The sequence below is a fragment of the Heterodontus francisci genome, chromosome 2 (genome assembly GCF_036365525.1).
Source record: "Heterodontus francisci isolate sHetFra1 chromosome 2, sHetFra1.hap1, whole genome shotgun sequence".
Classification (NCBI taxonomy): Eukaryota; Metazoa; Chordata; class Chondrichthyes; order Heterodontiformes; family Heterodontidae; genus Heterodontus; species Heterodontus francisci.
In genome coordinates, this window is record NC_090372.1 from 71,327,011 (window position 1) to 71,350,280 (window position 23,270).

At 43.5% G+C, this 23,270-nt stretch overlaps 1 protein-coding gene across 1 annotated transcript in view; it reads right to left on the minus strand.

The window, feature by feature from the left end:
* The window catches only part of LOC137384687 (sperm-associated microtubule inner protein 4), a 127,535-nt gene extending 105,000 nt beyond the window's left edge, over window positions 1-22,535 (minus strand). Inside the window, exons 1-2 of the mRNA XM_068058970.1 lie at window positions 22,103-22,535; window positions 5,728-5,907 (exon numbers count right to left, since the gene is read on the minus strand). Of these exons, the coding sequence (XP_067915071.1) occupies window positions 5,728-5,907; window positions 22,103-22,248 (326 nt within the window). The 5' untranslated portion in view covers window positions 22,249-22,535. The remainder of the gene's footprint in view (window positions 1-5,727; window positions 5,908-22,102) is intronic.
* Between the last annotated feature and the right edge of the window lie 735 nt (window positions 22,536-23,270).

Here is a 23,270-nt window from a genome sequence, read left to right on the forward strand (position 1 = left end):
TAAAAATACATAAAATTAGATATCAAAATTATTTACACATGGATAGAGATTGTGAAATATAAACGTGCCGAAGCTTAAGAGTCCATATATCGTTTTGGTGGTTTGACAACTCTTGCTCAGAGAATTTGCATCTCAGCTGTTGCTGTTTTTTCTGAGGTTTCTCCCTTTCTGCATTCAGTTTCTGTTGCTCTGCCTTCAGTCTGCAAACATCCTCTGTTGCTTTTCTCAAGATGACCACTTTTGAGGCCTTGTCATTCTTGGAAAGTTCAGGCACCTCATCTCGAAGATCCAACAGACAATGCTTCAACTCATTCCTCCTCTGCCTTCTCAGGACATTGCATGTTCTTCTCTTCTCCTCATCCTCCACGTCTGAAGGCTTGGGGCTCAAGGTCGAAGACTTATTGGGGGAGAAAGACTTGGCCTCACGGAAGTACCTGTCCATTTAGGGTCTTTGTGGTGCTGGCGGTTCTCTTGAGAGCAGAGGTGAAGGTGCAGCATAGTTGTGTTGTTGCTGTGTTTCCAGACGGCACTGTTTGATGCTGGGCAGAGTCTGTGAGTGGGTTCGGTCCTTGGAGATTTCCCCTTGGCAATGTTATCGTGGATAGTTATAACGTTGAGGTCCTTACGTGGTGGTAGTCCTGCCACTCCTGGCCCGTTCATGTCCACTAGGTAGAATGGGCTTGATTTAGTTCTCCCTCAGGTATTGGGGTTCGTGGCGTGAAGTTGCCTCTGGGAAAGGGCCACCATGCACCCCGACACCGGGAGGGACCAGCCCAATATTGTTGGCAGTGACGAGGCCTCGTGGTGGCCTCCCCACTGCTCATCGACAGGAGCCCCATTTCCATATTCAAATAAATTAAAATTAATGAATGAATCATACTCACGTCACTGCCCGAGTTCCCGCTCCGATCTTTGGCCCGGTGACTGGCACTTCTGCGTCTTCGGGTCCCCGTCTGGGGAAACGAGGAGCCACACTGGTGGGGAGGGGGGAGGAGTTAAGTTTCTCAGTGTGGGGGGAGGGGGTGGGGGAATGGGGTCAAAGTAACATCATTGGTGTATGGGATGGTGGGATGGGTTGGAGGTTAAAGTTTATGCAGTTTGGCGGGATGGGGGCGCGTGGGAAGCTCAGATTGTAAAGGTAAATCTTTTTTTTGGGAGCGGGAAGAGAAAATTAATAATTTTATGGTTATTGGGGGTTGGGAGAGGAGCTAATAAAATGTATTTAATTTTTTTTATTCACCTTAACTTTAAAATGTTTAAATCTGCCGGTAGGGCTGATAGCCCTTCAAAAATGGCGTCAACGCCTGCACACAGGCAGCTGACACCATTGCCGAAGACAGACAACCCGCCCTGGCTATTCAAATGAGCCGCTGCATGGAAGATTGCAGCAACTCCGTGACATGCAGCTGGTGAGGGTGGGCTGCCATTTTTGTTGCCTGCCACCGACATCTGCACTGGGCACATAAGATTCAGCCCAATATTTGTAGTTTCCATGCCAACTTGCCATAGCTGCATTGCATTGTTAGGGATGGGTGACCCGTTGTATGCAGATAACTTGGCAGTTGTTGATTGTATCATTGATTTCCAAAGGGTAATCCAATTTGTGGATTCGGACGGGTAGGATATTTGCACTCGCACCATTGTCAATCTTAACCCTGAGTGCTTGGCAGCTTTCTTTGGGCACATGATGTTGATAGTGGCGAAAGCTTCCAGATGTTTGACTTCATCAACATGATGCACTGAATTATACCAGCACTCTGATGTCGAGGGTCATGGTGGGGAGGATCTGGAAAGTTCTTCTGGGAAAGGCCCACCTCGAACCCCGATGCCGAGAAGTCCCCCACATTTTACCGGCGGCGGCAAGGCCTCGGTGCGGCCCCCCCCCCCCACCGCCACATGGCAGCAGAGCCTTCATTTGCGTACTAAAATTAATGCTAATAAACTTACCTGGACTGGGCGGCCGTCCCAAGCCCATATTCCAGCCAGTGGCCCAAGTCCTGCACCTTTGAATCACTGTTTGGGGATCCGAGGCGAGATAATGGTGGGGAGTTGAGGGGATGGTGGGAAGGGGTTGAAGGGCGAAGAGTACAAAGTTTGGGGTTGAATGGTGAGGACCGGTAAAAATGGTTTTTCGGAGGGGGTTGGGGGGGAATGGGGGACAATGGAAATACATTTATTGGTTGATGAGTAGGGGGGTGGAACAGGGGTTTTGATCTCTACTTTCATGTTTTTACTTAAATTACATGCGGTTGTGACTTTAATACTTAACATCAGCTGGCAGGGCTTGAAGCCCTTTAAAAATGGTGCCGGTGCCTGCATGCCGGCCAGGGATGGAGTGGCCACCCCCTCTACATCATTGGGGGCGGCCGCTCCGCCCCCTCTATTTAAATGAGCTCCCACGCGAAGTATCCGTGTGGCTCAGCGACGGTGGATCCGTGCGATTTGTGGTGCACTCATAAAATTCAGCCCGATGTGTCAGGTTCACAATGTGGAATGCCTGCTCATCCTTTGGCTGAGAATTGCTTCTCACAGAGCCTCGTCTCAAGTCTGTTTCGCTTTGGACCTTGTGTATTGGCCTGCATTTATAAAGGTCTCTGGTGCTTTTTTTGTTGCTGTTGCCTGTTTGTTTGTGTCTGACCATGACTTCTGACTGCATCTTTGGAGTCAGATTTCTTGCGTAGGTGGGCCCACTGTCCTTTTGCACTGCACGCCTTTCACAGGTCTTGAAATGCAGGGCAACTTCACAGTGAGTGGGACCAACCACACTTACTACACAGCTTGCTTACTCTTTTCAACCTGGTAATCATGCCGATTCTACTGGCTGCACCTAGTGCTTGTAGGTCATGTTGTCCAACTAAAATGGCTTTGTATTTCCTGCCACCTTCTAGCAGTGCGTCAATGCTGTGACCTTTATTTTTCTCCAAGAGGTCTTTCTGGAATGCTTGAATGGGTGTTGATACAATCCCCAGCTCCATTCTCTTGCTTAAAACTTGCTTTAAGACTTGTTCTATGATTCTGCACTGTTTCCCCTTTAAGAAGCTTCTAGCACATAAGCCTGTTCTGTTTACACTGCTGTTCAATAGGCAGTTCAATAGGTTTTTTTAGAGTTTGTTTGTGTCATTCAGGCTTGAGTAGTTTTAATTTATTTTACTGTGGCTTCCTGAATGGAAGCTTTTATTCACGCTCGACTGTTTTATGTTTTTTTTTAAACTTTGGCTGTGTCAAAGAAGGCTCTGCAGTGATCAGGTTTTCCTGAGCTTTGTCAAATGGATGCCTCCTGTAATAGCGCCGACCTTGATCAGCCTGGTAGGGGAGGCAGGTTTGCCACTTTTTTTTTTAAACCAAAGCTCTTGAAAGATCAATTTTTAAACTCTTCAAGGCTCTTTTCTTCAAACCAGCAATGACTCACCTGATTTACTTGCAGCCTGTCGTTCTGTGGTCTGTCTTCTACAGCTTGAGGTAAGTTCCTTTTATTGTACTGTTTCAGCCAGTAATTTTTTTTGAACTTTTTCCCTTTTGGCTGTCGGAAGGGTCGTTTTCAGAGCTGTTTTATCCGTGATCATTAACTTAGATTTTTTCTTTTTCCACAGTTGCCACTATATAAAGAGTTCTTTAGGTAGTCTAATGCAACATAAATGAGATGCGTGGAGTCCAGTTTGTTGAAGATCTCAAACAGGTTCATTACAGCTAAACTATTATACAGTAGAGCTGAATATTTACAGAACCTGCCTCTAGGTCTCCAGAGTGAATCTGTCAAGTAGTCAGATGACCATATCATTGGCATACTAAGATCTTAAAGGGACATCACTTTTAAAGGCAATCATACAACAAAGGGGACATGGTTTTATAGAAAGACACATCCAGATGGTCAAAAAGACCCTCAAATAATGCCAAGAGACCAAGGAAGATCCAAAACATGCCTTACTGTCACTCCAAGTTACACCTCTCAAGGCCTGCAGAGGTACTGAATGGCAGAAAGTACAAGACAACTCGACCAAGCAAGATACATTCTCCAAATGACTGAGGATGTAAGATGACAAATCACTGATGCACAGGTAGAAGGAAGTCAGCACTCCAACAAACATGTCAAATCATTGCCTGAGCTGTCGAGAGGATAAATTATGCATGTACAGGACCCAATCCTGAAAACCTGGGACCCAGCAAAAGTTGTTGGTAAAGCTGAGACTCCAAGATCACACATCATCAAGACTGAAACCGGTAAGCAGATGAGAAGGAACAGAGTCCAAATTCAGCCTACACCAGAACTGGTAAAGCAAAGAAGGTCATAAACAATATCACCAACAAGTGACACAACATGAGCAACATCACCAACAAGTGGTGCAACATTAACAACATCACCAGCGAGTGATACAACATCAGCAACATCAAGCACAACTTGTGCTCTATGGGCTGTTCCCAGGGACACACACCGAGACAAACATCAACTGCTGCTGGAGGACTATCAATTCGGTGAAAGACGCCCTTTGGTCTGCCCGAAACTTACTGGTCTTCCAGCGCAAAGAGTTGTCCACGACCGAATGTTGCAGACTGGCACATTCCAAGGTCCAGGACTACGTGCTGAGGGACGCACTAAAGCTTGGGGCAGCCGCAGCAAAGGCTCAATGGGGAAAGACCACAGTGTAAGGTCCCCCCACCAAGCTGAACTGAGGGGCTGGATCCATGGGAAACCCCCCGAACTGTGTCGGAGAAATTTTGTGTGCTGTAAATGTAAAAATGTATATGGCATAACAATGAAATGGAAGGGTTGTGAGGCAACTCATGATTGTATCGAAGGAAACTGATCACCTTTGCACTGTTTGTATTTTTTGACTTGATGCTGTTTTAAACTGTTTGGGAATGTAATTTTTACAGATTTTTATGAATAAAGTATATTTTGGGGAAAAAAAGCACAACTTCTACAACACCAGGAGCAACACATACAGCACCGCCTGTACAGCGTATCAACTCATCGCAGACAGGGAGGACAACATCCAAATCCACGAGATGGAGGCACAACATCTTCCTCCCCCAGAATGATATCTTGAATAATGCTTTGAAAGAAACTGATGAGCAATAGAGAGTTTTAAGGTGTTCAGAATTACAAGTTTAATTGTAAAAGTTAATTGTAAATTTTCTTTAATAGCTAGAGAAAAAAAATGTTTGGAAAAATTATGCTGATAGTAAACCACATCGCAATTTTTAAAAAAGAAAAAAAGTGATATTATCCCAAATGATTTTGGATCTATGTTATTCATGCGTATGTATACATGTATATCCATAATACCACATCAACCACTACTGCACTACAGTCTCTGTACCGAACATACCATTGTATCATTCCCTCACACATGTAGAGATATATAAAATATAAGACAGGCAAGCTCCAATATCTGTGTTAAAAAGTGTGATTATTTTGGAGCCCTGGGAACCACAAGTCATAACAATTAGTATGTGTTGTACCCGTTTATCCAGGGTAAAACGAGCAAAAAGCACACCAATTCAGCAGTGGGATAACTTGCACACAAACTGTGTCATTAAGTGTTTAAAATTGTCCATATTTAAACCAGGAATGACACATGCTTTCTTCTGGTATCGAAATTTGTACCCTTACATTGTATAGATTATCGTACCTACATTAGTTTTCACCTGATTGGAGCTGCAATAAAATATTTTCCAAAAATAATTAAAACATTTCATAAACTATAACAATTCAAATACAGCACAAACCTAGGAAGAGGGTGTCCACCATAACCAAAATGTCTGTGTCCCTTCTCCATTAATATGGGAGGCTCGGCCTTTGGTCTGTGAGTATCAGGTAGATTTATTAGTCCAACACCTCCATATTCTCTCTCAGTGCCCCAGGGAGTCCGGGGAATCTTCGGAGCATTTTCCAGATACTGTTCATACCTGTTGCAAAGAAAAAGTACACTCTGTTCAATGTGTTAGAATGATGTACTGTCACATTTATTTAAGCAAAGACAAACAAAGGTACATTGATGTCAGGTTTTCTCAAAGGGATTTGATTACTGTCTACTTGTAGATAGAAAATGCATGAATGTACACCTTGTAAAGAGATGATGCTTAGATATATAAATGACGGAGATTAACCATGAACTTTACTAATAAAGAACCATCTCTAGACTCTGTTAAACTGAATCATTATCCTCTGGAATGTGATTGTGTCTTCTCACAACGTTGACAGTTTTATTTAATGAAATGAAACAAGATCTTTTCAGCATTTTGCAATTTGGCTTTTTATTCTTGCAAATGGGTCAAGTAATCTGTTTTTTGGCTGGTGATATAAATTTTGCTTGTTAGACTGATAAACAAACTGAAAGAAAACAGAATCACTCAATGTTTGAGCATTCCTATTGAATAAAAATGTTACAGTACATCCCCTGATGTAGCATCACCACCACCTAGTGGGCACTATAAGGTACAACATTTAGGATACATAAACTTCTTTGCAGTCAAATGTTTTTGCTTTATTCATTTCGCACGGGATCAGCTTCCAACATTTGTACAGTGGATAGGCAACTTTCCTCACATTCTGATGAGTATAATTCTTAACATTTATTTCAATTTGTATTTGTATAATGTAGCATGAATGTATAATTGCTTTACAACATTCAATAGAGCAGCTTTTGCAGGAAACTGCCACCACCAAACAGCTATCAGTAGTATAATAAGATATCATACAAGGTAACAACCTAGTTTAAAAATCATTTTAAAAATAGATAATAGGTTCACATTCTTTATTTTAAATAAACAATGAATGTTGCACAATCCCTACACATTCTTCTGTTATGCAAAGCTCCACACTGGAAGCACAAGATCACACAATCACCCTTTTAGATCTCACCTTCCTTTTTGTGGCAGCTAAAATTCAAAAATATTAGCTGATTTAATTTCTTGAGACATCAAAAATCTTTGAAAGAAACTGAAACAGCTGGAGATGTAATCTTATAAATTCATACTCCCAGCATAGAGCTTCACTCACTTTGAGCACAAATTGGGAATTCAGGCAAACAGTTCAGTAAGCACCAAAGGATTTCTCATTAATGGATGGAAAATTCTGCAGGTGGCATCCACACTTAAACCTCGAAGTATGCTCTGTGGGTAGGTGGGGGATGGGGGAGGGATGGTGCTGGGGGTAGGTGGTGAGAGGGTGGTAAGTGCAGTGAAGCTCCTCATGAGGAATGCAAATTCATAAAAGTTGCTCTTGTGCTTTTATTGTGCAGTCTTGGGTGTAATGCAACACCAAATGTTCTGTAAAAATTGGTACATGTGTTTTTAAACAAATATTGACAAGATAAATGTTTCAAACCCAATTAGATAATGTTAGACGTTTCATAATTTTTTGCTGGATTTCCATTTTTAAAGCTGTGGTATTAATACAGATTTTAGCACCGAACCTACCAACAGACTTTTCATGTATGCAGACTTGGATTCATTCAGCCTTCCATTGATTGACTTCTTCTTTATTTGTGCACAGTACAATAGCTATGACGTCTATCACATTAGATGGCAAAGCCTCAATACTGTTTCATGAATCATTCATTAATAGGATTTTTTTCCTTACAGGTTACTAGGCTGCAAAAGAAAACCAAAACATTTAACACCACAATAGATAAACTATATTAAAACAATACAGGTGAGAAACTGGGCTTGTTGTGCCAGTTTTTTGGGAGCTAAGAGTGCCCTTAGAGATTCAGAAATCCATGTGCAGTGCATGCACGCATGCAGGGTGAATCGTTTTGGTGAAGGCATTAGCATGCGTGCAGTGTACATCCACTGGACATATACAGAGCAGGAGAGTTTTCCTTCTGATTCCCATTGACTTCAATTTTGCTGCCATCATGGCTGTGGATTACAGTGTACAAATGGTCTTTCAGTTCAGCAGTCCAACCATCTGTCCACTAACAGATTACTAGCATTCCTGAATTTCCGAAGGGATTGGCAGTGGCTCCATGGAGGACAAACCTTCTGTCCTGTCTCAGGATGACAGGACTTGTGCTTCCACTCTGCCAATCAATCATTGCCCTTGTTCATGCCCATTAGCCAGCCAGCTAGCCTGCTGCCACCAATGCCAAGATAGTGCTGTCTATAGTCAGGCCTTTTAGGCCCAGAGCCACTCCAGGGTGTCCTCCAAGGCCATCTTTAAGTCAGCAGCTTTCAAGCAGCCAAGCCCCAGCCATTGACGTATTACTCTGTAGGAGCACAAGGACAAGTGAAGGCACACAGAAGACAGACACTAAGGGAATGTACAAGACTTATGTATAAATTGTAGCGTGATTTAATCTATAAATTTGGTTTGGAATATTTATTTTGTGGCGGCCTTCATTCCTGCATTTTAACTAAGTGGACATTATGATGATCAGTGACAAGAGAAGGTGTGGGACTGTTGGTGGATAAGGAATTGGGATTACGATTAATGGTATCTCACTCGCCTGAGTTCTTCATGGATAACCCAGGCAGAAAGGGACAGTGTTGGGTGCCTCCTCCCTTCCCTCTCCACCTCTACCTCCTCTTGCTCCTCAGCTGCTGTTCGGAGAGCTGGTGGCAAGGGCTGTGTCATCATGGTAGTGAGGTTGTGCAGCATGTAGCAGACCACTACAAATCTTGACACTCGCTCTGCTAAGTACTGCATGGCTCCACTAGAGGGGTTCAGGCAGTAGAACTGTTGGTTCAGCATTCTAATGTTCTGCTTCATCACATTTTGTGCAGAGCTTTCATTGTATGCATGCTGCCCACGTGTGTGGGTTGCACACCAGAGTCATGAATTATGTCGGCAGCACTTGTCGCCAAGTAGCCACCCTTTGATTTGGTGACTGAAATGTGTCTGACACAGCAGACTGCTGCAGAATGAAGGCATCATGACTGCTGCCAGGATCCCGGGCATTACCTACGTGATGCCTAAAGTCACACATCAGTTGGATATTGAGGGAGTGGAATTCCTTTTGGTGCTGGCACATGGCAGAGCTGATATGAGGTGCTGACAAAGCCAATGACAATCTGCACCATGGAGAAGCCTGCAATCTGAGCCACTTTGCTCGCTTTGCCTGTTTTTCCTCTGGCAAGAGAGAATGAAATGTAGTTAGCTCTGATTGAATAGAAAGGCTCAGTTTGTGCTGCTATGAAGAGCAAATGCAAGATGTTGCAAATATATCCTGCTCCATCCTGGAAAGAGCCCGATACATAAAAGTTGATTGCCATGTTCAGCTTCATAACCACTGGCAATGATGTCTTCAATCTGTGGCTGTAGCAGGTGGCAGATTTCAGTGAGGACGTCTTTACTGAAGCGCAGACATCTCACATACTATTCTCGCTGAGGCTCAGGTAGGAGAATTGCTTCCTGAACATCCTGAATGGATATGACCTCCTGCTGAGCCCTCTTGAACCACCCCCCCGCCCCATCACCCCTTCCAGCAGCTTACCCTAGTTTGCATGGCGTCTGTTCATTTTCCAAGTCACTCTGTATTTCCAGGGGACAACTTACTAGTGCACCTGTGTCTGGAAGCACTTGGTTTGTGCAGAAGCCTTGAAATCAGCAAAAGGTCCTTTAGCAGTTTCCACACCTCTCCCTGTCGACTTTTGCAGCCAGCAACACACGTGTACATAGTTGATGATCCCTTTAAATGGCACTGGTGGGTGGTCCTCCTTTCTGCTGAATATATGTTTGACTGTGCAAGGTTAAGAAAGGGTGTTAGCTGGAGCTTTGCGTTCCAAAATGGCAGCGTTGAAGTCAAATCAGCATTGTCCGCTGTTTGATGTCATTGTAAAGTATATGTTTGGTATGAGACCTGATTGATAGAGATTGTTGGCAGGAGTGATGGGGATGTGGTGAATTGAGCAGTATCCGATGCAAGTGGTGCAGTGGTAGGATATGACATTTGAAGATGCATTCACCTACCTTGACCACTCATGTGAGGTCATTGAACTTCTTGTGGCACTATATCCAGGTCATCAGGGCTTGACTTCTGGCATTGACCTCCACAACTATCTGCTCCCACTGCCTTTTCAGCATGTGCCTGGAAGGCCTCCTTTTCTGCTGTGGATATAGGACATCTCTCCCACTTTCCATTTGTCTACCAAGGCCTCCAGTGCAGCATTCAAAAACCCAGGAGCCAGTTCTCTCCCATGTTGTGTCATTCTTCAATGTTTCCCAGGTCAAATTCACATCCTGCATGACATCCAGCACCTGCTCCAGCTACAATGCACCTCCCCTACATTACAACAATGACTACACTTCAAAAGTACTTCATTGGCTGTAAAGTGCTTTGAGGCATTCAATGGTCATAAAAAGTCCGATATAAATGCAAGTCTTTCTTTTTTCCCTTTTAAGAGGTGCAGGCTAGCTTGAACCAGTGCAAACTAGCTTCAAGTGGTGCTAGGAAGTTATGATTTCAGGCCCCCTGCTGATATCTGCAGCCATTGAAGAGTGCTGCTGACACTGACTTCATGCAACAATCATTCCAATGAGCAGGCAGCATGAAGTTGGCATGCTGCCTGCATTACATTGAATGGGCTTGTCCTTGCGCCCGTGTCTGGCAGCAATCCAATTTAGCCCCCATCTTGTTAATGCCATCCCAGAGTCCATAAATTATTAACACAAGGCACAGTGGCGCAGTGGTTAGCACTGCAGCCTCACAGCTCCAGCGACCCGGGTTCAATTCTGGGTACTGCCTGTGTGGAGTTTGCAAGTTCTCCCTGTGTCTGCGTGGGTTTCCTCCGGGTGCTCCGGTTTCCTCCCACATGCCAAAGACTTGCAGGTTGATAGGTAAATTGGCCATTAGCAATTGCCCCTAGTATATAGGTAGGTGGTAGGGAAATATGGGGATGTGGTAGGAATATGGAATTAGTGTAGGATTAGTATAAATGGGTGGTTGATGGTCGGCACAGACTCAGTGGGCTGAAGGGCCTGTTTCAGTGCTGTATCTCTAAACTAAACAAGCCAGCTGCTGAATTTTTCTGTGACAGAGAGGACCTGTCAGGACAGGTTCTGTATGCTCTGATTTTGGACAGATTAATCAACAAAAATATGTAATGAGTGGGGAAATAAAAACCATATGGAGCACAATGGAGTGTTTTTAAGAACTTAAGCTCTCCAGAGATTTGGATATGTGGATAGAAATTAGTCCCATTCATTAGAACTGGAGGGATTGGGGAGAGAACAATATACTATTCTTGTAATGATCAAATCAGACTGGAGGGAGAATTTCATGATCTCGTTACATGCTTACCACAACTGCCTATTCATGGATTAAGAATCATGGGAGCTGGTCCAGAGATTTTCCAATCTGCACTTCCAGTGGGTGATTTTGCAAAACTGATCTTTGTATGTATTTCGATTGTTTGAACTACTAAGGGTGGGAGTGGAGGTGTACTGACTTTCCTAAAACCATTTTAAGTGCTGGTACAAAAAGACTCTTGAATAAACAGTCTATCCATCAACTGACATTAAGGCATAAGTTGTAAAGTCACTTCCAAATCTGAATATTTCAATTCAGAATTTTCTAAAATTTAATCAGTTGAGATAAAAATAGAATTCAGATCCCAAACAGATCACCTGACAGTTATAAATCAGGGCAATTGGATTTCAGAAGTAGGGAAATAGCCATTGAACTAGTTCTCTTCCCACATTGGGCATACTGTGGATTTTCAGATGGAGGGAAATTTGACAGCAGGAAATACTGGAAACAGTAAATTGGTGAGGGGGGAAACAGCTTGCAGAGAATTTCATGGCATTTATGCATGCGGAATGCTCAATCAAAATTACGTCCGCAGTTATTTGATGCCCACGGTCAGCTGTGTGCTTAAGTTGAAAGGCCATAGTAAGAAAATTCATTCAACGGTTTTAAGGTACTTACATAGAAACATAGAAAATAGGAGCAGGAGTAGGCCATTTAGCCCTTCGAGCCTGCTCCGCCATTCATTATGATCATGGCTGATCATCCAACTCAGTAACCTGTTCCCGCTTTCGCCCCATACCCTTTATCCCTTTCGCCCTAAGAGCTATATCTAACTCCTTCTTGAAAATATACAATGTTTTGGCCTCAACTGCTTTCTGTGGTAGCAAATTCCACAGGCTCACCATTCTCTGGAAATTTCTCCTCATCTCAGTCCTGAAAGGTTTACCCCGTATCCTTAGACTATGACCACTGGTTCTGGACTCCCCCACCATCAGGAACGTCCTGCCTGCATCTACCCTTCAAGTACTGTTAGAATTTTATAGGATTCTATGAAATCCCCCCCTCAATCTTCTGAACTCCAGCAAATATAATCTTAACCGACTCAATCTCTCCTCATACGTCAGTCCCGCCATCCCAGGAATCAATCTGGTAAACCTTTGCTGCACTCCCTCTGTAGCAAGAACATCCTTTCTCAGATAAGAAGGCCAAAACTGCACACAATATTCCAGGTTTGGCCTCACCAAGGCCCTGTATAATTGCAGCAAGACATCCCTGCTCCTGTACTCGAATCCTCTCGCTATGAAGGCCAACATACCATTTGCCTTTTTTACTGCCTGTTGCACCTGCATGCTTACCTTCAGCGACTGGTGTTTGAGAACACCCAGGTCTCACTGCATATTCCCCTCTCTCAGTTTATAGACATTCAGATAATAATCTGCCTTCCTGTTTTTGCTACCAAAGTGGATAACCTCACATTTATCCACATTATACTGCATCTGCCATGCATTAGCCCATTCACTCAACTTGTCCAGATCACCCTGAAGCCTCCTGCATCCTCCTCACAACTCACCCTCCCACCCAGTTTTGTGTTATCTGCAAATTTGGAGATATTACATTTAGTCCCTTCATCTAAATCATTAATGTATATTGTGAATAGCTGGGGTCCTAGCACTGATCCCTGCGGTACCCCACTAGTCACTGCCTGCCATTCAGAAAAAGACCCATTTATCCCTACTCTTTGTTTCCTGTCTGCCAACCAGTTTTCTATGCATCGCAATACACTACCCCCAATCCCATGCGCTTTAATTTTACACGCTAATCTCTTATGTGGGACTTTTGTCGAAAGCCTTCTGAAAGTCCAAATTATCCAGATCCACTGGCTCCTCCTCAACTCTACTAGTTACATCCTCGAAGAATTCTAGTAGATTTGTCAAGCACGATTTCCCTTTCGTAAATCCATGCTGACTCTGCCCGGTTCTACCACTGTTCTCCAAGTGCTCGGGCGGCACAGTGGTCAGCACCGCAGCCTCACAGCTCCAGCGACCCGGGTTCAATTCTGGGTACTGCCTGTGTGGAGTTTGCAAGTTCTCCCTGTGTCTGTGTGGGTTTTCTCCGGGTGCTCCGGTTTCCTCCCACAAGCCAAAAGACTTGCAGGTTGGTAGGTAAATTGGCCATTATAAATTGCCCCTAGTATAGGTAGGTGGTAGGGAAATATAGAGACAGGTGGGGATGTGGTAGGAATATGGGATTAGTGTAGTATTAATATATATGGGTGGTTGATGGTCGGCACAGACTCGGTGGGCCGAACGGCCTGTTTCAGTGCTGTATAACTAAACTAAAATCTTTGATAATGGACTCTAGAATTTTCCCCACTACCGAGGTCAGGCTGACTGGTCTATAATTCCCTGCTTTCTCTCTATCTCCCTTTTTAAATAGTGGGGTTACATTAGCTACCCTCCAATCTGTACGAACTGTTCCAGAGTCTATAGAATCTTGGAAGATGACCACCAATGCATCCACTATTTCTAGGGCCACTTCCTTAAGTACTCTGGGATGCATACCATCAGGCCCTGGGGATTTATCGGCCTTCAATCCCATCAATTTCCCCAACACCATTTCTCTACTCATACTGATTTCCTTCAGTTCCTCTCAGTCCCTTCAGTCCCATTTTTCTTGAATTGTTGGTGTTTTTGTTCTCCTGTTTAGTTTCTCAAGAATTCCTGTGGCAGTTGTTGTGAGGCTTCTTTTTGTCCCCCAACAGTAGCATTAGTGTGACCAATGAGTTTCTCAACAGGAATCTTCTCATATCTGAACATTTTGCTGAAGGACCGACAAAGGCATACCAGGCAGGTGAGGATGTACCAGTGGTTCCTGTGCTCACCTATCAGTACCCTCACAACCACATTCAGAGGCAGAGGTGTACATACCTCACATTGGTACAGGATTAGTATGTATAGAGGCTTCAATTCCCAAGACAGGCATGACTGCAGATCCAATGTCATGAAGTAGATATATATAGGGCTGACTAACCTTAACACTAGAAGCACCCAAGTCATAGTGTAATTTGCTTTAAGTGTTTGTTTAAATTCATTCACGGGATGTGGGCATATATTGTCCATCCCTAATTCAGGAATCGGCAACATGTCTGAACACGGACACCGGTGTCCGTGGTAAGAATTTTGAGGTCCGTGGTAATTTGAAATGTCTTGCTCCAAGCCTTTAAATTTGTATTTTAAAATAACCTAGTGCCTGTGATCTGCACGTTGCCCACAATCCCGTATTCATGCTCATGAAAAGGTAAACACAGTCGCTGGATATAATAAACTTCTTGTATGTGCAGCATATACTTCCGTACAATAAAGAACTTGCACACAGCATAAAACCCGAACATGGCTTCTGATTCCCAGTATGCTTTATGGACCAAAACAGTACCTGTCAAAGCGCTGCTTTTCTTCATAACTGTTCTACCAACCAGGTATTTCATGAGATGTAATAGTTGGTTTGTTTATTAATTTTATTTATATTTTTCTTCTAATGTTTATTCTCTGCACTAATGACTTGCGGTTACAGTTCCTCTGGTTTTGCTCATGGTTCATTGAGTGTCAGTAGACTATTGCAAATAGCTACAAACTGACCAGTCACTGTCAAAACGGGAGATCCAGGGAGGAGCATTTTCCTGCGGGAACGGGAGTCTGGGCTGCTGAACACACTTATTCTCAGGCCCAGAGACCAACTGCACTGTCCATAACTTAAGATTATCTAACTAAAGGGCTAAAGCTTTGGACCTTCCCATTTTGTTCACATTGGCAGTGTAGTTAATTGATGAAGTAGAGGAGACGTTGTGTGTATGATTATATCTGTCAGTGTGTGTTTGTATTTTACAAATATGTTTCGCAGAAAGTATAAAAACTCTTTCTATCTAAATGTTCTATTAGTAGCCTCCTGTTACTTTGTTTCTAGAACCCAGCAGGCAAATGAACTTTCACAAGTGGCGAAATAAAGAAGTTAAAGATAGTATCAAATTGAAAGAAAAAAAAGATACGATACTGCAAAGATTAGTGGTAGATCAGAAGATTGGATAGATTTTAAAAAACAGCAAAGAATGACTTAAAAAAGGGAGAAATTAAAGTATCAGAGAAAGCTAGCTAGAAACATGAAAACAGATAGTAAGAGTTTCTACAAATATTTAAAAAGGAAAAGAGTAACTAGTGAGTGAGCCTGGGGAATTAATAAAGGGTAACAAGGAAATGGCAGAAGCGTTGAAAAGGTATTTTGTGTTCGTCTTCACTGTAGAAGACACAAAAAAAATCCCAAAGATACTTGGAAAAACAAGAGGTAAAAGGGAGGGAAGAACTTAAAACAATCACAATCACCAGGGAAAAGATACTGGGAAAACTATTAGTGCTAAAGGCTGACAAGTTCCCAGGACCTGATAGCCTGCATCCTAGGGTCTTTAAAGAAGTGGCTGCAGAGATAGTGGATGCATTTGTTGTGATCTTCCAAAATTCCCTAGATTCTGGAAAGGTCCCAGTGGATTGGAAAATAACTAATGTAACATCTTTACTCAAGAAAGGAGGGAGACAGAAAGCAGAAAACTATAAGCCAATTATCTTAGCATCTGTCATTGGGAAATTATTCGAATCTATTATTAAGGAGGTTTTAGCAGGACATTTAGAAAATCATAATGGGATCAGACAGAGTCAACATGGTTTTGTGAAAGGAAAATCGTGTTTAACTAATTTATTGGAGTTCTTTGAGGAAGTAACAAGTAATGTGGATAAAGGGGAACCTGTAGATGTGGTATACTTGGATTTCCAAATGGCATTCGATAAGGTGCCACAGCAAAGGTTACTGTACAAAATAAGAGTTCATGGTGTAGGGGGTAACATATTAGCATGAATACAGGATTGGTTAGCTAACGGGAATCAGGGAATAAGGATAAATGGGTTATTTTCAGGTTGGCAGGGTGTGACTATTGGGGTGCCACAGGGATCAGTGCTGCGGCCTCAACTATTTTAAATCTATATCAATGACTTGGATGAAGGGATCAAATATACGGTAGCTAAATTTGCAGATGACACAAAGATAGATAGGAAAGTAAGTTGTCAAGAGGATATAAAGAGTCTACAAAGGGATATAGATAGGTTAAGTGAGTGGGCAAAAATTTGGCAGATACAGTACAATGTGGGAAAATGTGAACTTGTCCACGTTGGCAGGAAAAATAGAAAAGCAGAATATTATTTTAATGGAGAGAGATTGCAGGAATTCTGTGGTACAGAGGGATCTGGACGTCCTGGTACATGAATCACAAAAAGTTAGTATGCAGGTACAGCAAGTGATTCGGAAGGCAAATGGAATGTTTTCGTTTATTGCAAAGGGAATAGAATATAAGAGTAGGGAAGTTTTGCAACAGCTGTACAGGGCCTTAGTGAGACCACATCTGGAGTACTGTGTACAGGTTTGGTCTCCTTACCTAAGAAAGGATAAAATTGCATTGGAAGCAGTTCAGAGAAGGGTAAAGGGGTTATCTTATGAGGAAAGGTTGGACAGATTGGGCCTATACCCATTGGAGTTTAGCAGAATGAGAGGTGATCTTATTGAAACATATAAGATCCTGAGGGGACTTGATAGGGTGGATGCTGGAAGGATGTTTTCACTTATGGGTGAGACTAGAACTAGGGGAAACTGTATAAAAGTAAGGGGTCTCCCTTTTAAGATGGAGATGAGGAGACATTTTTTTCTCTCAGAGGGTCATTAGTCTGTGGAATTTTATTCCCCAGAGAGCAGTGGAGGCTGGGTCATTGAATACATTCAAGGCTGAGTAGGATAGTTTCTTGATAGACAAGTGGGTCAAGGGTTATGGTGGGCAGAAAGGAAAGTGGAGTTGAGGCCCCATTCAGATCAGCCATGATTTTATCAAATGGTGGAGCATGCTCGAGGGGCCGAATGACCTACTCCTGCTCCTAATTCGTATGTTTTCTATGTATGTTCGTACAAGTGCCTTTTGTAGTAGCAGTGATTGAAGCAGATACTGTAGTGTTGTCCTGTAACTACCCTGCCACATACACAGCCTATTCTGGTACGTACTGTACTCGGGGAAAGGCCTTCAGTATATGCTGGTCAGACATACTGCTAGGAATGAAGAGAACCCACTGGGGTTTACAAAGCAGTTTTCTGTAGTACAGGACAGAATGAATACAAACATACCTTTAAACATCACACACACCCAGCTGTCTGACTTACTTCTCATAGTCCTGGTTTTTATCGCGTAATGATTTAGCTGGCTGGCTACATGCTAACGCAACATTAGTACATGGTGTAGCTAGTTCTATTCTGTCAATAAAAGTAATTCTCATTGGCATTGCACACTGTTTTGCTTGCTGGCTAGCTAAAACTGCTCTCCACTGATGTTTGTATGCTTAGCTATTGTATTTATAGGGAGAAATGCATTTTAAATTGGACTGTGTTTTGATGGCATTAGTTTGACTACACACTTTATATACAGATTAATTGCCCCCATGTCCATGAATGAGTCAATAATTTTGTCAAATGTCTGTGGTGCTACATGTTGGTTCCTATCTCTGCCCGAATTGCTTTTGAGAGGTGGTAGTGAGTTGCCTTCTTGAATATAACTGAGTGGCTAATGAGACAATCTCAGATGGCAGTCAACCACATTGCTGTGCGTCTGGAGTCACATATAAGCTAGACTAGGTAAGGACAGTAGATTTCCTTCCCTAAAGGGCATTTTAGATGAGTTTTTAACAACAATCCAGTAATTTAATGGTCACTATTACTGAAACGAGCTTAATTCCACATTTATTTATTTAATTAAATCTAAATTCCCCAGCTGCCATGGTGGGATTTAAACCCGTGTCCACACATCATTAGTCTAGGCCCCTGGATTATTAGTACACAAGGGTGGCACAGTGGCGCAGTGGTTAGCACCGCAGCCTCACAACTCCAGCAACCCAGGTTCAATTCTGGGTCCTGCCTGTGTGGAGTTTGCAAGTTCTCCCTGTGTCTGTGTGGGTTTCCTCTGGGTGCTCCAGTTTCCTCCCACATGCCAAAGACTTGCAGGTTGACAGGTAAATTGGCCATTAGCAATTGCCCCTAGTATAGGTAGGTGGTAAGGAAATATAGGGACAGGGTGGGGATGTGGTAGGAATATGGAATTAGTGTAGGATTAGTATAAATGGGTGGTTGATGGTCGGCACAGACTCAGTGGGCTGAAGGGCCTGTTTCAGTGCTGTATCTCTAAACATAACCACTATGCTACCATTGCCTCATATCACATGAAATAAGGCATGCTTGGTCATTAACAACTAGTGCAGCCTGAGCACTCCCAGTTAGATGCTGGCACTGGAATGCTTACCTGGCTACAACCTTTTGGGGGATTATTTTCATTGATTTTGGATCAGCAGAAAGGCAAGGAGCTAACATATAGCAGAGAGCTGGCACAGCCAGTGACAGTACTAGTCAGCTGAGACCTTGAGCCTCTCTCCACCTCATTGCTATAATGCTGACTTGTGGGAACATTGACATCAAGGCCCTTCTCCTCATCACCAACTATTACAGTATCATGTCCACTTCAGAAACTACTGGGTTGTTCCATCACATGCCTGCAGACTTGTGCCGACATACTAGATTTCCTTTCCCTTCAATTTTTCCCACCACATCTTCACTCTCTATCCCTCCAGCCTTGGCAAAGGATCAAAATGTTCAGTGAGCCTTTCCTAAGGCTGCAAGGATTTGTACCCTCCTACTCTGTACTTTACCATTAAATTACACCCGTATGCAATTTTCCACTACCACTGCTATTTTGCTTCCTGTGGACATCAAATTGGAACCTGGTGTTAGGCAAATACAGTGAACTAATGACAGGAAATTACTTCCAAACAGTATAATTCACTTTGGATCAGCTTTGAAGCCATTTCTGACCATTTGAGAATCAATTGCTTCTGTGGAAATTTACATAAATGTAAATCACTTTTTAATAGTGGTAACTTGCAGCTCAAGTACAAAACTTATGTAACATTATACCTTAGCTCTTTTCCCAACCTACTATTTTATATTTAAAATCTTGTATTATTTACCTTGACAATGATTAACATAGTTAGTTAACTGGTGAAATAATTCATTTGCAAATTCCCAGCTCATTGGGCAGCTAAGTGATAGAGTCACCTGTTATTTTGTACTTGTGTGTCTGCATGTTGGCTTAAAAACATCAAAACCTCGTCCTGTTTTTCTGAGTTTAACTGAGTGGAACTCCATTGTACGCACTCTCAACTGGCTCAAAAAATAGGCCTTGGAACTGATTTTCAGCCAAAGATCAACATTTTAAAGATGCAAGAACCAGATTCTAAATAAGTGGTGGGACCAGGGAATTGAAAGAAAGAGCAACCTTGCTTTTACATATTGCCCCATTACATCGGTAGGATGTTCCCAAAGTACGTTACATCCAACAAATTACTTTTGACATGCAGTTAGCGTTTCTATATAGTCAATTATGCAGAGTCACACAAACAGCAAGTGAATGATCTGTCAGTCAAAGCACTTAAACTTAACTTGGTTATCTCTGGACTTGATTTTTTTTAATGTCCATATTGTTGGGCCTCTCAACCTCCACATCATCCACAACACACAGAGAATGTTTCCACGTTTGTGGAAGAGCAAAACTAGAGGCCATTAATATAAAATAGTCACCAGGAAATCAAACAGGGAATTCAAAAGAAACTTCTTTACACAGAGTAGTGACAATGTGGAATATGCTACCACAAGAAGTAATTGACATGCAAAAGTTAGCATCCTTTCATCTATGAAAGATGATGGACACGCAGCAAACAATCCATTTAGGTGGGGTGTCTTCTCTTGGTGCACCTTTGCTGATGGCTGTGAAGGCCAATCCTTGAGAGGCAGATTCTGCCACAAGTGCTGCAGGTGAAGCTGCCAAGTGATGCTGTGAGTTGTTGTTTCTGACTTTGGTGCCTGTTCCCAAGCTGCTGTAAACACTGGTCACCCTGGTAGTGCACACCAGTCCACAGGTTGTGCCGCCATTTCCCTCTTTCGCCAGTTCGTGACTGCCAGGTGTGATAGTCTACATTTAGGGCCTTCATGCCATGCTTGCAAGCTTTGGACACCTCAATGGTTGTCTGGCCACGGCTACCTCGCCCTACAGAAGGTCGTTAGGTATGCGATTGTCTTCCAACCTGCAGTCATGTCCGATCCACCAAAGCTGCCTCTGTTTGATTAGTGTCCAAACACTAGGGAGCTCTGTCTTTGAGAAGACTGTTGCATTTGTGATTTTTGTCCCACTAGGATATACTCATAATACGCCGCAGACAGCAAAGATGGAAATTATTGAGCTTCTTTTCCTGGTAGCTGTAAGTCGCCCATGTTTCACAGCCATACAGCAAGGTGCTGAGAAAACAGGCCTTATAAACCATCAGCTTGGTGCTAAGTATAAATGTATTTAAGCTGCAGCTAGATAAGCCTTGGGAGAAGGGAATCGAGGGTCCTGCTGATAAAGTTAGATGAGGGAGGATGGGAGGAGGCTTGCATGAAGCATTAACACCAGCATGGGCTGGTTGGGCCAAGTGGCCTGTTTCTGTGCTGTATATTCTATGTAATCTAGGTAAATCCTCCTACACTATGCCTTGCTTACTCTTCACCACCACCCCCAAAAGGATTGTATTTAAAATCCAGATTCTTATCTACAATCCGTTCAGCGCCTCAACCCACCAGACCTCTGCACATTTCTCCATCCTTAAGTCAACTTATTGACAGGCAGAGAAATCTGGGCGTACAGATCCACAGGTCACTGAAAGTGGCAACGCAGGTGGATAAGGTAGTCAAGAAGGCATACGGCATGCTTGCCTTCGTCGGTCGGGGCATAGAGTATAAAAATTGGCAAGTCATGTTGTAGCTGTACAGAACCTTAGTTAGGCCATACTTAGAATATTGCGTGCAATTCTGGTCGCCACACTACCAGAAGGACGTGGAGGCTTTGGAGACGGTACAGAGGAGGTTTACCAGGATGTTGCCTGGTCTGGAGGGCATTAGCTATGAGGAGAGGTTGGATAAACTCGGATTGTTTTCACTGGAACGACGGAGGTGGAGGGGCGACATGATAGAGGTTTACAAAGTTATGAGCGGCATGGACAGAGTGGATAGTCAGAAGCTTTTTCCCAGGGTGGAAGAGTCAGTTACTCGGGGACATAGGTTGAAGGTGCGAGGGGCAAAGTTTAGAGGGGATGTGCGAGGCAAGTTTTTTTTACACAGAGGGTGGGGAATGCCTGGAACTTGCTGCTAGGGAAGGTGGTGGAAGCAGATACGATAGCGACATTTAAGAGACATCTTGACAAATACATGAATAGGAAGGGAATAGAGGGATATGGGCCCCAGAAGTGCAGAAGGTGTTAGCTTCGGCAGGCATCAAGATCGGCGCAGGCTTGGAGGGCCGAATGGCCTCTTCCTGTGCTGTACTGTTCTTTGTACCCATTACATGCTTCTGTCCTCCTATGGAAGCCAACCCCACTCCATTTCAGTAGTGCATCCTTCAGTCACCTTAGCCCTATGCTTTGGAACTCCCTCCCTAAACTTTTCCTTCTCTCTATCTCCATTCCACCTTCAAAAGCCTTTCAAGACACATCTCTTGCACCAAGCTTTGGGTCACTTCTACCTCTCCAGCATAGTCCTACTTGCTCCCCCATCTCACTTTGTGGAGCATCTCGGACGTGTTTTTTTTCCTGAGAAAGCCGCCATGTCTAAATGCAAATTGTTATACAGGTGCCATTTCTAAATATAACCATTATAAAATTAGTGATTAGTTTGGGAAAAAATCGGTTTCTTTCCACAAGTTTTCTTTTTCTCTCATTGGTTGAAAGGGAATTCTGTGCAGACATGTCTCTCACCTGCTGGCAGATACAGTGGAGCGTTGGGGGAACTGCATTGGACTGATCTGCTCACTGGACTGGAAGGTAGGTTGCAGGGTGCTGTAACCTTCAGTTTCTCGGTAGTAGCGAAAAGGGTCGCCAGCCGATAGCCGATCGACCTCCATGGCGAGAACGGAGGGCAACTCTGTGGTGCTCCTTAAACCAAAAGATACAATCGAAGAGGGGAGAGACAAATTGAGAGACAACGCGGCCACTGGCTACCTGTACCAAGGAAACAGGACACACCCCGGCCTGATGGCATTGGCCAGTGGGGTATGACGGCAATCCATGACAATGAGTCTGTTTCACATCCTCAATAATCAGCAGCAGCAGCAGCAGCGCGGCATCTTCTGGTGGCCGCAACAGGGGAAGCAGCAACTTCACCACAAAAACAACCCCAGCCCGGGACCGGCTGCCAACTGCGGTGATGTCGTTTCCACGGAGTTGAATGAAACACGGAACAATCGAGTCACACACATCACCAGATGCTTAATAAGGACGGAAGCTATTCGGCCCATCGTCCCACCTACAATTCACAGCAACCCGACACGCCTCCAATGGGTTTGTAATGATTCTAGGGTCTCCAGCTCCACCAGTCCGTCCAAAATGTGGATCATTCTTTGTGAAGAATCTCCAGATATCAGTCCGAAAATTACCATCTATTTGAACCCGTTCTGTTCCTGCAGTATAATTTATAGTATTCTAAATTGACTTTTTCTATACTATCTATTATGTATCTCCATAAGAGTTTTTTTTAATTCGTTCTTGGGATGTGAGCATCACTTGGCAAGGCCAGTATTTATTCCTCACCTCCAATTGCCCTTGAGAAGGTGGTGGTGAGTCGCCCTGTGTGGTTTTGTTACACCCACAGTGCTGTTAGGGAGGGAGCTCCAGGATTTTGATCCATTGACACTGAAGGAACGGCAATATAGTTCCAAGTCAGGATGGTGTGTGACTTGGAGGGGAACTTGCAGGTGGTAGTGTTCCTATGCATCTGCTGCCCTCATCTTTCTAGGTGGCAGAGGTCACAGGTTTGGAAGGTGTTGTTAAAGGAGCGTTGGTGAATTGCTGCAGTGTATGTTGTAGATAGTACACACTGTGACTTGGTGGTGGAGGGAGTGAATGTTGCAGGTGGTGGATGGGGTGC